The following is a 16305-nucleotide window of genomic DNA, read 5'->3' as shown; positions in this document are numbered from 1 at the left end:
AATTGCACGGAAATTGATCTAGTGATTGTGAGTGTGGTACTGCAAATAGTTCATTGTAACATTTGCAACACCCGGGCAAAGCTGGGTTTCTTTAGCTAGTACTTAATAATGATCAGATATATAGGTTTAAGATGTATAAAAAATCTTGTCTGAAATTCAGTCACCCAAAGCTCAGTGGAATAGCGTGCGATAACTAGACGGGTGCACATTGGTCCAGATAGCAGTCAATGTGGTAATAAGTGTTTCAAGCTGAAAATAGCACAGAAAGAAAAAAAACTTTGTTCTACAAAGTTGTTCCTAACGGAAAGGGGGTTATTGGGATTTTCTTAAAAAATGGGGTGGGCTACATAAAAAAATAAACTTGTTTATTTGCAGATAACCGGGTATACAATGTTTCGCGAAGTTGTAGTTCAGCCAGTTTCCAGTAACACACTGTTTTCACTGCACTTTGAAAAAACACGTCTTCAGCACACGGACGCCTGATTTCGTAAGAGGCCGAAATTGGACAATGGCTACTCTTTTATACAAAACTCTCACTTTATTTTCCCGCTATTTGTCATCTTCCCGCATTTTCATTCCATCCAACATGGTGTTTTTGACATGACCTCCCATATTGGATGTTTGATAGCCAGCTCATCATATTTACAGCTGTACCAAACCCTAACGCTTCTGTGGTAGTTCTACTTTTATTACACGAGAAACGTGAAGGCTCCGACAAAACAACATGACAACAAAGCAAAAATCAATTTGCTTCCGGATTACTCAATAGCAAACGCAATGTATCTACCAGAGATATATAGTGATACACGTCTTTCTTTACTTTTAGTTTTTGGCTAAACTGATTTCGTTTATTCCTATTTTGAAATTTCTTGCCTCGACTAGGGTGCAATAGTACAACAGCCAATGTTTAGATAAAAAAAATCCCTCAAGATGCCACTGAATTCTGCAATAATTCCATTAAAAAACCCAAATTAATCCACCTAGCGGTGACGATGCCTTTCTCGATTAAATCAAGATATACTGAAGGTGTTAACTTCGTTTTTTTCCAATTCCTATCTGCCAAACATGTTGGCAATATTGTTTTTCTATAAAATAAGCATAATACATTATGTTATAATCAAGTTATGACGATCGTGAAATTTTCTTTCATCCATTTTTGACAGAGACATTATTTCAAGTATTGTTATTTGTAACACATATGTATTGATATAATTGTTATGACTAACTGGTCGGGTTGGTATAAAACATCATGGGTCTCCACGACTTCTATAAAAGGTTCGATTTAGGAGTGAAATGTACACGAACATTTTGAAAATTAAGCCAATAACTCTCAAGGCCGACTAGAATATGACGTCAAATAAATTTAAGATTATTCAAAAAACGACACCCCCACCCCCCTTCGCTATGACCCCGATGCCGTTTTTGAACGATTCCCAAATATAAATAGAAGACTAACAAAACCGCATACATAATATAATATGGAAATAAGGTACATCTAAAACGAAAACTATATTCAAATATGCCCTTGAAATCACCCAAACTTCACCATAACTCCACACCACCCATCATACCACACACCACCAAACAGCAGACACCACACGACGGAAAAAGTTTGACAAACTCTTGATTATTGAAGAAAAAGATTGATGGTGTGAGTGCGAACCCAAAATATTGAAGTAAATATTGAGGGAAATCAGAAAAGTTTGATATCCCTTTCAATATTTCCCTCATCTCCCCGCAGTTTGCCCACAGAAGTCGATGACGGTTGAGTGTATGCGTGTTTTGTGCGTTATGCAGCGTACACACCAGTCAAGCAGTTTGAACAACATTGACTCCGCCCCAAAAAAAACGCTTTGGTTGCTGCTTTGTTTGAACAGGTTTGAACGTGTGTGAAGTTGTTCGAACAACCATTTGACAGTTGGCAGCTCGGTTGGAAAAATTTAAAACGGTTTGATTTTGGTTTGAGTTGTCGGGGGTGGAGTCAAGGTTCGCCGAACATGTTTGAGCATTTGTAGTGAAGTTGCACAAACCCCCATATATTTTTTGATGGTTGGTGCTCAAGTTCGCGCTTCGGCCGTTCGTGTGTGATATTGTTGGTCGAATAAATTGATTGTTCGTGCCGCTGCTGCTAAAACTTGATGGATGTTTGAGAGGTGGAGTCAATGTTGGTCAAACTGCTTGACCGTGTGTACGTTCCATTATACCGCTATTTGATTCGTATTAGTTCAAGAAAAAATTGAGTGTTTCTTCAGCTACGGCCATGGCTAATCAGTGAAAATATTGAAGAAAAGTTTGATGAAAAGTTTGACGAAAAAAGTATTGTCAATATATGCCTCGTGTGGGGTCTGCTAAACAGCATGTTGAAGCATCAATGAAACCCCTCTTTTTCCCCTTCCAATGTATGACACAAAACAAACGCAAACACCACCGTGGCCACGAGCGTACGAACCAGCAGCAATCGTGTCGTTATCGAGTGCAATTTCTGTTGCCAACGATGAAACTCAATGGCAACAAACATCATCGAATCGGCTCTAAACTTAAAAGCGCGTACGCGATTAGTTTTCGTGTACAACAAGTTCCACATTGCAAGCTTTGAAAAGCTTTGCTCGTTGCGTTAGCGTTATCGATATTGTCGTAGCGAGGTTTCTAACCCATCGAGCGAACGTAGTTTATATTATAGGGGAAGAGGCCCCAAAACGCCCCCCCCCGATGCAAAACGCCTTTTGTGGTTTCCCTCATATTTACCGTCATTAATATGTCCGTAACAAAACTAGATCTAAAATTATGTAGGATAGGCGAAGAAAGTTTCAAAAAAGTGCATGGGAAGGTGGGAAAAACCGAAAATTTCCACATTTTGAAGAAACATCTAACATTTTGGCGAGGCAAAACGCCCTAGTGGCAATAACCTACAAAGTACTTGCGTCTCCACGGACTATCCATACTAGAATGCTGATTCGCCGACGCGTGGTACTTTGTTCCCTAGAAGCTGCCAGCTAAAAGGCGTTTTGCCTCATGAGTTTTCCGGCAACAGAATATCACCACTTTTTTGAAATGTGAATATTATCAATATGATTGAGATTTTTGACAATTTTTGAATGGCATCAACTAGCTATCTTGTTTAACTTAAGCATAATGTAAAAATACTCATGAATAGCGTTACAAATAAGACAATAGAGCAGTGTTTGCTTAGCTAGGGCATATTGCCCCCCCTTCCCCTAGCATGGTAGCTGCTCAATGCTCGTAGTCTCGATTATATGGGAAAAAATGGAAAACTGCCTAAACCATTTTCCTTGTCAGCTGCGAATGCATTAATCAATCTTGATGAAATTAAATAGCATGTAATAAGAAGAGTGGCTCTGCGGAATGCAACTTGTTGCGATAAAATCAGTTAAGTCTAAGTACATGAAAATCGTGTGAGTTTTTGAGATTTAAAAAGTGACCATACACACACACATACATACACACACAGACATCACCTCGATTCATCAAACTGCGTCGAATGGTATAAGAAACTTTACTATCAGATGTTCCTGTAAAAAGTTCGTTTTCAGAGTGAAATGATAGCCTTTCGGTACAACTTTGTTGTACGAGAAAGGCAAAACAGTACTTACCAATTAGTTTTGCGAAAATATCGCCATCCAATTTCTTACGTAAGCCCTCCATGTAAAACTTTATCCGCGACCGGACTGGGAAACTAAGCAACGGCCGGGAAACCTCCTGCGGCTCAATAATCCTTCAACGGTAGCACCAAAACTCGACTACCAGCGCTAGGTAACAGACGTTGAATATTACTGTTGGTCGTAGAACCTGGAATCCGCTAGGAAGTGAATATACGACCGGGAACCCTCCTGCGGCTGCGACTCAAAGTTCTCCTGCGGTACCGATAAATCCTAAACCAAATCACTCCGGTACAATATGTTTCCAAAAGCTGAGCTCCAAGTCTCTCGACCACCAGCGCTAGGAAACAGGCGTCGAATCTTCCAATTGAGCGTAGAACCAGCAATCCGCCAGGAAGTAAATAAACAATCGGGAACACTCCTGCGGCTGCGGCTCAGAATTCTTCCGTGGTAGTGCCAAAAACAACACAAAACCACTCCGCCTGTATTAATTCTTGTTTTGCTTGCGGCTTGAACCAATTTTAAAGCACTTATTGCAATTAGACTAATGTTTACAGCTAATATTCGGTATGATAAAAATTCGATATTTACTTCTTGCCAACTACTGCGAACTGACAACCAACATGGCGGACAATTATTTTTCACCCAAAATTGAGTAAAAATAGTTCAATGGTCCATATGCAGCCTAAAACAATAGGTTAAGTGATTTGAACTTAAATTTGGGTATATTGAGTATTAGAAAAATTAGGAAGATGCCTCATCATTGACTTCATGGAAAATAACTTAAACCCGTGAAACAAATTTCTTTGTAGCATATACTGCACAATGAACGATTGTAATTTTGAACCGATGCTAATATGGAGTTTCAATATCCAGAAAGTATAAAGGCTCCCCCAGACCTAAGCGATTTCATCGCCGCGACGGCGACAACTAGTCGCCGCGATTCTATCGTTGGGTCGCTGCAGGCTATGTTCTATTTACGCTTCCATACCAACGGCGACAGAATCGCTGTCGCCAAGCGATAGAATCGCGTCGCGACTGTCGCGTCGCGTGTGGTTGGGGGAACCTTAATGCTTTTTGTTGACTGCAGAACTGAATTAATCAAACTATAGGGCACTGCACGGACTGCTTTGTCTCTTTTTCGCTGCAAAGAAAATTGAAAACAACAAGGCCAGTAAACGTCAAATTTCATGAAGAACGAAAGAGAAAGAGATTTGTCCGTGCAGTGCCCAATACTATATATAATAGCCCTGTTTGTCTGTCCGGTGACTAGCCAACCAGACGCAGCACGCGGGGAAATTCACACAAAAAAATAAAATATTTGACACTTCAATTCTGCAGAAAACAAAATCAGGAAAACGATCGTAGTAAGCACCGTGAACGGATGTGAAAAAAAAATCTCGTGTCAAAATCGCGCGATTGCAAATCATCGGAGAAATAATATGATTCGGCCGGTTGTGATTTTATAACTAGTTCCCGGAATCCTTGGTTCATCGAGGTTATGCTGTTACTACCACGAACGCTACCACATGATCGTGTAAATTATTCGGGCTCAAGGAAAATACATTTTTGCAATTCCTGATCATAATACTTGGTTTACAGTTGGCGTTTGAGTGGTAAAACGGCCTACTTTTCCATACCAATGACATGGGTGGTTTAATGAACATTATGCAACTCAAATGGGTTGCATAAAATTTATTAAAGCACTCATTTGGGTGCTATAATGGAAACCCAGCATTAGAACAATAGTTACATGACCATATTTAGCTAAATTGGTTTGGATGAGTGTTCAAATAGTGCATTCTCGGTGTTATGTAATAAATGAAATAATTTAAAGGACATGACGTCAAATTCTCCAAAGGCAGGTTTATCTATCGCCTTATTGTCTTTCGAGCACACAATGAGGCATGATAACATGGATTCTGTTTGTTTCCTGTAGTAACATGATTTTTTGGCAAGATTGGTCATGTTAAGTAAATAAAATTGTACCATTTTGGTACAGATTTATCATATTAAAGCCTATTTTTCGTCATTGCAAAAAATCGCGTGTGCAACTCGTTGCAAAACTCGATTTTTCAGCACTCGTAGTATTTATCCATCTCAGCAAGCCTCGTTGGATAAACGTACAACTCGTGCTGAAAAAATCATCTTTTTGCAACTAGTTGCACAACTACTATTATAAAATGGATTTGAAAAACAAAAAGGTGAAAAATGAAAAAAAAAGTGTTTCCGAAATCAAATTGAATGATTCCTTTGTTTTCTACTGGTGCCGTCAATGTATGTGTTGTGTACGTTTGGAAGAAGAGCGAAGTTGCTTGGCTTTTTCTTCTGTTTCATGTTGTGATAGTTGTTGATACAGTGCTGATCCGTCAAAAAAGAATTCAATTTCATGCTATGTATACCCACACTAGGATTATTTTCTTCGATCCAGAAAAGCTCTGTGGTGAATAGTGGAAAGACCTGAAGGCTCTTGGAAAATTTGGTGAGATCTATCCTTGTAGCCTTATTATCGTTCAGTTGAATGAACTATGTGTTGTTTGCATAAACCTGTTGTAGGACAGTTATAATTATCTTTCTTAATAAATTATCTCTTGTTAGTTTTATCAATACTACCAACATTTATTCCCGTCATGATAATGGATCATCGCTCTCACCGACAGTCTGTAGGTTGGAAAAGAATGTTCAAATGGCCTCTTATAATTTAGTTTTTTGCTATTCACTCTATTCTTTATTAAAATAAATAGAATTTTCCATATATTTCATACAATAAACTTTTACTCTATATTCTGTAGCTTGATATATTCTCTGACACTCTTATTACATTCATATTGAACATTTTATTCTTCAATTTTATGAAGTGTTTTTTTTTCTTGTATTCCCTATGTTACTTTTTTAACTTAATATTTTTATATGCATGAATGAACCTTCAATTAAATTCTTGCAGATCTGACTGTATTCATTATATTTCTATTATGTTTAAACGCATAAAATGTAATTAGAAAACTTCCTATTATATTCATAACTAATTGAATTTGGCTTTATTGATAGTGGACCATCTAAATTCATTACTTTATAAATTTATATATTCATAAAAATTACCATTAAATACGTACAGGGCATCGTTTGCTGCTTTTGCCGCGGATTTTGTGGGAGTCCCAGATATCCGGTTCACGCTTCAGTAAGCAACGGTGGCTCTTCTCGACCTTCTACTCCCTTAGTAGTTAGTACGAATAAAGGCGTCCTTGTGAAGTTTTGCTGTGCCTGTTATGATCAACTAGTACATCCCGTTCCCAACACTTTCTGAAGAAATCTTTTTTGCTTCAGAAGTGAATCCTTTTGGTAGTACTAGTCTTCGTAACAAAAAGGGCACCATTACGGAGCATGAGATCTGATCAAATTAGGCCGATACAAATATTAAATTTATTTTATGTCCGACAGCTCTTGGAAAACACGAGGGGGGGGAATAAAAAAATAACAAGAAAACGAAAAAAGAGTCCAAAATGGGAATCATTGCATGAAAATTTGGAGTTTTAATGGAAAATGATAGCAAAGAATGTTTAGAAAAGCAAAAAATAATAATATTTGTAATATATTTATGCAGTAATGAACTTAGCACAAACTTTATATAATTTAAAAAAAAACTGGAACATAATTCCGTAGAAATTTTAGTTTATCTTTTTGGGAAAGTTTTTGCAGATGGACTCTAAACTGTTGAATCCATAACACCAACATTTTTAAAGTACGGCTAGATTCATAAGCTTTTGTTTAAGTTAAGGATGAAGCTCAAATTTGTTGTACTGGGGCAATGGTCAGGTGTACTTTTGAAATCAGAGATGTGTTGTCTGAACATGGATATTTTATGAAGGTTCGGAATTGCAGACTTCCCGGACTATACGGAATAGATAGGTGAAGTTTGAAGTAGAATCGGTGAAGCACGTCATATCAGGTCTTCATATCATGTCTTCATATCATGTTGACGTTCCTCAAATTATTGAAATGACATGCTACTTGTTAGCGTCATAGATACGGCCTCGGATCAACCAGTAGAGAGGATGCAATGGATGTTGAACTTACTCATGCAAAAAGTATGCGTGGATCAGATGCGGGGGTTTCTGTATAGTCGTAAGGAGGCTATTTCGGCTCACGCACGGCGATTGTCGTCTAGGAGCTTCCCAATCCTTACACGATTTGAGATGTCTTATCAGGTGTCTGGTTGCAGATTTTAGTTTATCTTACTTTAAGGTACGATACACTGAAAACAACCTTGCTTTTTGAGTGTTACAGCTTCACTTGTTTTATGAAAAATAAAACATTCTTCCAAACAAGTTCTAAAATAAATCTATTACTTAGCTTAGCTTTATTACTTAGCTAATCAAAGTTACACAATTCATAGGCTAGACGGCACTAGGATTGGTTTTTTCTCAGCATCCATGTACATGTGGCATTCATTAAGTGGGATCCAATTCCCACACACCCACTCTTGTGTTCTGAGTACCTTTTAGGGTACATAGGGCCAACGTTAAGGATCTCCATCCTTGGCTTGAGCCCAAGTCTGATTCCCATCAACTTTGTTTATTTCTCTGTTAGGGTTTTGTCGCCAGGCGATCCTGGGTCTGCCTCTGCTGCGATGTCCTGCCGGCTCCAGCATGATGCAAAGCGTGACAAAATGGTTCTCACATGATCGTCCGCGGCGGAATCCTGTCTGCTGCCGTCGGAGAATTGTCAACCTTTCCCTATATCAGAATTAGGAGAGGGAATCAAAACTTGAAGAAGAACTTGTCATAAGACGAGTTTGTACAATCCCATTGAATTCCACCACTTAATTGTATCTTGACAGATACGTATTTCGACCTCAACAGTAAGGCCGTCTTCAGTGTCTCGTACTTGACCCGACTTAGGGTCTGTCTTATTTGGATAATTAAACTGGAATTAAACTTAAAAGTGACATTTCAATAATTATCGATTACTTTTGACAGATATCGAATCTTTTTACATCGATGTCCTATTGCTGTTGGAATTGCTGGGTAGAACCAGCCATTCTTATGACCGGGTGATTTTCTAATTTTCGAACTGTCACTTTTAAGATTAATTTTCCAAATGAGACAGAGACCCTTAAGTACTCGAGTCAAGTACGAGACACTGAAGACGGCCTTACTGTTGAGGTCGAAATACGTATCTGTCAAGATACAATTAAGTGGTGGAATTCAATGGGATTGTACAAACTCGTCTTATGACAAGTGAAGACATTCCACTAAAAAGCTCAAAATAATTTTCTTAAAATTTGAAGAAGAAGTTGATAAGCTGGATCGATGAGTGACTGACATGTCGCGTCTTTATCTATCATCATCATATTTATCCTTGCTCCATTCAGGCGTCATGAAAAATCGAAGAGGAATTGAATATCGCCGGTTTTTGCGAGTTTCCTACCATCGTCGGCCGGGGAGTCCTCCTGCACCCGCTTCTCATGTCTGCAGGCAGCAGCATTTGACTTACTTCCCAGACCCGCTTTTAGTTGGTAGGACAAGTATTTAGCTCCTCTGGAAAAAAATAAGCTGAGACGTCGGAGACGATGCTTTCTTGAGGCCGTAATAAACGCAGCGCTGACATCGCGTTTGACTATTATCTTCTAATTGGCGACAACGCATTGCTCAGATTCAGCGATGTCAAGAGAGGCTCGGGCGACGAATCAAAATAGACCGTCCAGAAGATCCAGCTTTGAAGAAATATTTCGTTGAAGTTCTTAATACTCGGGTAGTTGATGTTCTGGAAGGTGGCAGCGTAGAAGATAGTTGGGCAGTGAAGAATGCTTTTATCGAAATCTGCGAGAAAAACTTGGGTGAGCTGCTCACTCAGCGAAAATAATGGATTACAGATGTAACCCGACGGAAGATTGAGGAGCGTAGCGTAGGAGCAAATGGTGAGGGAAGTGAAGAATCAGAGAAATAAAGTAGAGTTCGTCAACGGTATGTATTCCTGTAAGTGGGAGTCGGGTGCTGCTGCAGACAGAACAGGAGGGCATGGGTGGACTTTCTGACCGATGAAGAAAGGATGGCAGCAGCAACCGGAGGTTATTGCCTCATTTGCTCTTTGACTTGGACAGCTGAAGTGTTGGTTCGAGAACTTCGAACAGCGTGTTCAAGTCTCAGCCAGTGCTCTTTAAAAACCAGCCATCCGAGGCATACTTGCCTGATGTAATAGCTGTCTGAAATTTAACGTGGATAGGCTTTAGTACTGCGACGCTCATTTATGCTGAGTGAGCTCAAAGGGCTGACCGTTTGCTTTTTTGCGGCGTCTTACTATCAAAGTCAGCAGGACCGTGTCGTTGAGTGTAAACGGGAACAGCCCCCCAAACTTTGCAGTAGCCGGACAATCGGAAGATTTAAACATCTTGACAATCTGATATCAGCAGATAGCGAAATCTGGATCGACATGGAACCACGAGCTGGGGATAACTTTGCGAGTTATCGACATATTTGGAAACCATACCGAATGTACCACTCGATCTTGAAACGTATTGAGTATATAGGCAAAGATAACGCAGATGATGTTTAAAATTTTCATTTCGGACGACTATTCAGCTGGATAGCGTGTGTCGAGCAACATAAAAGCCATCAAATACCGATAACAGTATGTAGATGTTCGAGAACATTGGTGGAAATGGGTAGGCCACATATTACAAGGGAGCTTAGACGGAATCTGTAAGCATGAGTCCCCTTGATATGCGTGACCTGATAGGATACAGAATATTTATACAGATAGATATGTATGCTGTTATTTTCATTTGAAATACTCTTGGTGATAAATTTATGGTCTATAAATGACTTTTTTGTACCAAGATAAAAACAGTGATGCACATGTTCAAAGTTCAGAAAAAAAATCGCCGAACAAAATTTTTTTTTGCCCCCTCAATATTTTTGGAAAGTTGAAGGGGGGGTGACATCAAATAAATTTAATATTTGTATCCGCCTTATTCGTAGTACTACTTGATCAACAACCCCAGCTGAACCGTCTAAGACGAATTAAGTACTGTCCATTTAATATATTTTTCTGAACCCCAGCTGGGTGAGGGATAGAGAATGACACACACACAGAAGCAGAAAACAAAACCAGTGACAACCTTAGACAACCAGACACAGCATTTGATGAAAAAATCACAAACAAAAGACGTTGAAAATTTTGATTTTTTTGATGCTATTAAATTAGTTATATTGAAAGAAAAAAACACATGCCACGGGCGCTATTGCGTCCACAAATAAACTAGTTTTACATATACGTTAGCGCCTGGATACGGCAGTGGTGGGTAGGAAATCAACCACTGTATCTGATTCATTGAATCCTTTCATTTATTTAGCTTACATCTAAACAAACAACAATGAATCAACAATTGGAGGCCACAAAACACGGTTTGAAGCTACATATCTTCTTCCTTAGTTGTGCTTTGCGCTCATCAAATAGTTTGATTTATTTCTAATGAATCGCCTGCTTCGAGTGTGCTTACAACGGCACACTAGGAGTTAACTTTCTGAAATCAGTATGGCGAAAGGCATCTTAGGTTCGATTTCTCAAAATTAAGCACCTTTATCGGAAAAATATTTGGTAGGCATAGTAGCGGACACCATCCTTCATAACCGGTACCAAATAGTTTTTCATGAAAACTTCCTAATTTTAAGATAACCCGCGTTAGATGTCTTTCACCATATAAATTTCTGGCGGTTAACTCATGCTGGCTATTTGCACATATACGATAGCGCCTGGATGTGGAAGCGGCGAGTAGAAAATCAGCAACTTCCAATGATGAATTGATCCTCTTCTTCTTCAATGGCTCTATATTTCATGTGGAGCTTGGCCTGCTCTTTAACTTAGTGATCTATTCGCATTTCCAAAGTTATTATTTGAAAGCCTACTATTCCCGCAAATTCCATGTGTATGTATTATGTGCAGCAAGTACAATGAATTATTGGCAGTGGCTGATTTTCTACTCGCCGCTACCACATCCAGGCGCTATAGTATATGCGCAACATAGCCAGCATGAGTTAACCGCCAGAAATTTGTATGGTGAAAGGCATCTAACGCGGGTTTTCTCGAAAATAGAAACTTTTCATGAAAAACTATTTGGTACCGGTTATGTAGGAAGGTGTCTGCTACTACGCCTACCAAATATTTTTTCGATGAAGGTGCTTAATTTTGAGAAATCGAACCTTAGATGCCTTTCGCCATACTGATTTCAGAAAGTTTACTCCAAGTGTGCCGCTGTAAGAACGCTCAAAGCAGGCGATTCATTGTACACTATGCCCGGTAGCTGGGAGTTAGGGTGGTCTAACCGGTAGTACCGAAACCGGTAATACCGGTATTACCGGCCAATTTTGGCTACCGAAAATACCGGTATTAGAGACGGAAAATACCGGTATTTTCGGTATTGAAAATTTTGCTGTCAGAATAAAAAATCTGACTTTTTCTTCAATGAACATTGTTGATATCGTCCAAAATTTTCCCGCAATGTATAAAATTTTGAAAACGGTACGAGAAGTAGTAGTTCTTTTCCATAGATCACTTATGAAAAACGATTTTCTGCAAAAATATGTCTGTCCTAGAGGTGAGCCAGCCTAGGGCTGCAAACCTCTATAATAAAGATATAAAAAAAATGTCTGTCCTGAATTCGGAAAAGAATTTGAGTTAGTGGCTGATGTTAAGGTACGCTGAAATAATTCAAGCCCTCGAACATGTTTAAGCTGTTGTGGAACTACTGCTCTGTGAGTTTTGCACTCTATATGAAGCCGACGTGGCGTTCCAATTTACGTTGGAACTATTATCAAATCAAGCCACAGATATACAGGAATTCTCCTATTATGAATCGGAAGGCATTACGGGCAAGTATTTGATAGTGATTTTCGACGGTCTTGGAACCATTCTCAGTAGTTGGCTAAATTGCTAACAAAATCCAATGCGGATTGGGAGATAAGTCGCTCAGTATGTAATGTCTACTGAAGTTTCGTTTAGCCCAGCTAAACAAGCAATGATTTTAACATTTGAGGTTTGTCAACAAATATTGTTTTTCATCCAGAAGTCCAAATCAAAAGTTTTTCTTTTACTACCTGAAATTTTCACAAAACCGGTATTCTACCGGTATTACCGGTATTGACTCCATCAAATACCGAAAACCGGTATTTGACAAAAATGGCCAATACCGACCACCCTACTGGGAATGTTTCCCACCCGAAAACATTTTAGGCTGGACCGAGAATCGAACTCGTCTTCTCCGGATTGGCAATCCTACGCCTTTATACAGGTTCCCTCTAGGCACTCCATAATGTTCCGGAAGAAATCTAACAGATTACCTGTAAGAGCTGGTGTTCCCCAAGGCAGCATACTGGGGCCCATATTGTATAACATTTTTACTTCTGACTTACCTGATTTACCACCAGGGTGTCAAAAATCCTTGTTTGCAGATGACACGGGCTTTTCAGCCAAAGGGCGAAGCCTTCGTGTCATTTGTAGTAGATTGCAAAAAAAATGTGGATATTTTCTCCACTTACTTGCGAAAAAAGAAATTTCCCCCGAATGCTTCCAAAACTCAGCTCATAATTTTCCCACATAAGCCGAGAGCTTCTTATTTGAAACCTTCTTGCAGACATATTGTCACTATGAATGGGGTTCCAAAAAATTGGTCTAGCGAAGCAAAATATTTATGACTTCTGCTGGATCAAAAATTAACTTTTGAAAATCACATTAAAGGCCTTCAAGCCAAATGTCTATATCCACTTATAAACAGAAAATCAAAACTTTGTCTTAAGAACAAACTTTTGATTTACAAACAAATTTTTAGACCTGCCATGTTGTATGCTGTGCCAATATGGACTAGTTGCTGTAATACCAGAAAGAAGGCACTTCAGAGGATTCAAAATAAAATTTTGAAAATGATTCTGAAGTTGCCTCCATGGTATAGTACCAAAGAATTTCATAGGATTTCTAATATTGAGTCACTGGAACAAATGTCCAGTAAAATAATTTGCAATTTTAGACAAACATTGTTACAATCTATTTCAACGATTAGCTCCTTGTACTCTTAGTAAAAATTAGGTTTAGTTTAGTTTAAGTTGAAAACATTGTAATTCCTACATGGTTCAATTAAACCAGAGGAAAAATCCTAACTGCCAGAGACAATTTAAATGTATTAATATTAACTAAAAATGTAACATAGCAAATAAGGATGATAGTGTTAAGAAAACACGAAACACCTAGTCTAAGAGATGAATGCATGTATTATATAATTAGCAAATAAAATTAGTCAAAAAAAATATCATCGCGAAACAAAGAAATACAGCACCAATTTCGTCGCTTATTTTACAAATATGCGTGCCCGAAAAAATCACAAAAAAGTCGAAAAAATCACAAAAATGAGAAACAAATTTCTTTTCATTGCTTGGTGCTTTTATGGGATGAATAAAGGAGTTATGAGATGAAGTCTAGGAGTGGTAACCCTACAACAGAATGCACACACAAAAAACTTTTGTTGAAACCCTTCCACGTTTCGCATTTATTCTGTTATACACTTTTTTATACGATTACTAAAAGTTTCGCTACGCTTCACCAGATGGCCACTGCATGTAACCTTGTATGCAACCATTCCAAGGATTTATGCTGTGGATCTTATGTTGCTCAGCATAACCATGTTTGAAAGCTTCATATGTCCGCTCATAGGGGATGTTACTGTTGGGATCCACTGTAGGAAAGTTTCGAGATAAAATGATTCTAACTTGATAGATTGTGAGTATTCTTACAGTTTTATTTCAGTTGCAATCAATATTCGTTTCAGTTACCCTTAATGATGATAATACAGTTAATTTGCATGATTTTTCCCACGGGAAAACGATGAAAGTGCGTTTTGAAATAATTCAACAATTTTCCAATATTATGTTACAATTAAATATTATATGTCATATCTTCCTTGAAATCATTTCAAGAACTCGAGAAATTTGCCTCATCTTCTATATTTTTTGTGTTTTGATTACTTACATTATGTATCGTTAAAACCATTTCAAACGATGCATATCCTTGCTGAAGGATTCTAACTTAAAATAAAATACATTTGCTAGGATTTTAATCGCTGAAAGTTCCCTTAATTTCTACATTTCTTCATCATATAATAAGGTTGTAATAATTTATTTCGTATTTCAGCTGTACAGCCAGAGTAAATCATTTTCTATCCTCAGAGCGCTTACCTACATCACTGTGGCTTGTTGTATACAAGTTCTTATCCTAGGGTTGAAGCTTGGAACCATAACTGGTCTAAAAGTGGAGAATAATTTAAAACGTTCGTGTCCTCGCTCAATGAAGTGATGTTTGTGTGGGGTGAATTGTGGGTCGTATGCTGCTATGCTCGCTATGTTATCTACCAGTGAGTTAAAAACTTTTCCAATGCGATGGCATGGAAAGCGTCGACTCGTTTCCAATGCAATGTAATAGGATTCAAAGAGAGAAAGCTCACCCTGAGATGGGTTGCTCGAAAAATGATAACATAATACTTCTATAAACGACAATGTATGCTTAAATACCTCGTTGATCTAAATCGTTTAGCGCTTTACAATTTCACAATGCTACGTTTTAATAATCTCTTTCATCCATCACTTCCGAGTTGGGTCAAAATATAACCGTGAGGGGTCGCCGATAGTCCCCTGTTCCTCCCCCACCAGCACCTGAGCTACCAACCCCCCCGCCACTGGTAGGCCCAGCACCAGCATACTGATACAATCCGGAAGCTCCTCCTCCGCCACCCAAAAGATTCGCACTGTTTACCCCGTAGCTGTTGCTATGCAACGGCGAACTGTCCACCTGTTCGCCCAGTTGTGGCTTGATGTCCACGTTGACATCATTCAGCTGCGGGGTCGATTCCCGGTCATCGCCATTCAGCTGATGTTGATGATGCAGTTGATGCTGCTGTTGGTGGGACTGCTGCTGGGCTTGAGAGTGGGACTGCTGTTGCTGCTGCTGTTGCGTGGAGCCGTAGATTTTGGAAATGTCGAATGCGTAGTTGGCGGCTGCCGTGGCCCGATCCTGGTACATTTTCGAATCGAAGTACGCCTTGGTCAGCACGGTTGTCGGATCCAGATAGGCGCTGTACGGGTTGGTTTGGGACTTCGTTGTGTCGTACAGGGCTCCGGCAGCGGCCGTATTCAGGTAGGCGCTCCTATCCAGCGCGAACTTGGAGACGTCCATCTGGCTGCCAATTGAGGACTGAAAATGGAGAGAATGATGATTTAATATTTTGCTTTTCCATTGACGATACTAGAACTGTGTGGTTTTCTAATAAAGATAATCAAGTTTTTAAATTTTATTTGCGACACCTGACCCAACCGTGATCCTAGCGGGATCGGTATATGTTTATTTTGGCAAATATGGGGATATTTCAGTTACTATTGGAGGGTAGTATCAATGCTGAAAATTTCAATACAGTGTGTCGTATGAATAAAAAGTAGTAAAACTCATAGCTTGTAGTATCTACTCAAAAGTAAATTCCACAGAGTATACTACATGTTTGATAAGAATAAAAAACTTTCCGAACATGTCGCACATATTGGGGGTCTAGCACCAATCCGAATAGCGACACCCAGACTAGCGACACTTTCTTTTACTTCCGAAATATCTGTCAGTTCTTTGTTTGGCAAATCGAGACTATTTTTTGATCGAGTCG

The 16305-nt window shown here is 39.0% G+C and overlaps 1 protein-coding gene across 4 annotated transcripts in view; it reads right to left on the bottom strand.

Moving 5' to 3' along the window:
* Positions 1 to 14379: 14379 nt before the first annotated feature.
* The window catches only part of LOC134226032 (transcription factor sox-2-like), a 258455-nt gene continuing 256529 nt past the window's right edge, over positions 14380 to 16305 (bottom strand). For all 4 annotated transcript variants that reach the window (XM_062706544.1, XM_062706541.1, XM_062706542.1 and 1 more), the window contains one exon: positions 14380 to 15848. In XM_062706544.1, the coding sequence (XP_062562528.1) occupies positions 15255 to 15848 (594 nt within the window). In that variant the 3' untranslated portion in view covers positions 14380 to 15254. The remainder of the gene's footprint in view (positions 15849 to 16305) is intronic.

Source organism: Armigeres subalbatus, chromosome 3, assembly GCF_024139115.2.
Source record: "Armigeres subalbatus isolate Guangzhou_Male chromosome 3, GZ_Asu_2, whole genome shotgun sequence".
NCBI classification, from domain to species: Eukaryota; Metazoa; Arthropoda; class Insecta; order Diptera; family Culicidae; genus Armigeres; species Armigeres subalbatus.
The sequence above is the reverse complement of the archived record's forward strand: the minus strand, read 5'-3'. Positions and strand labels throughout refer to the sequence as shown.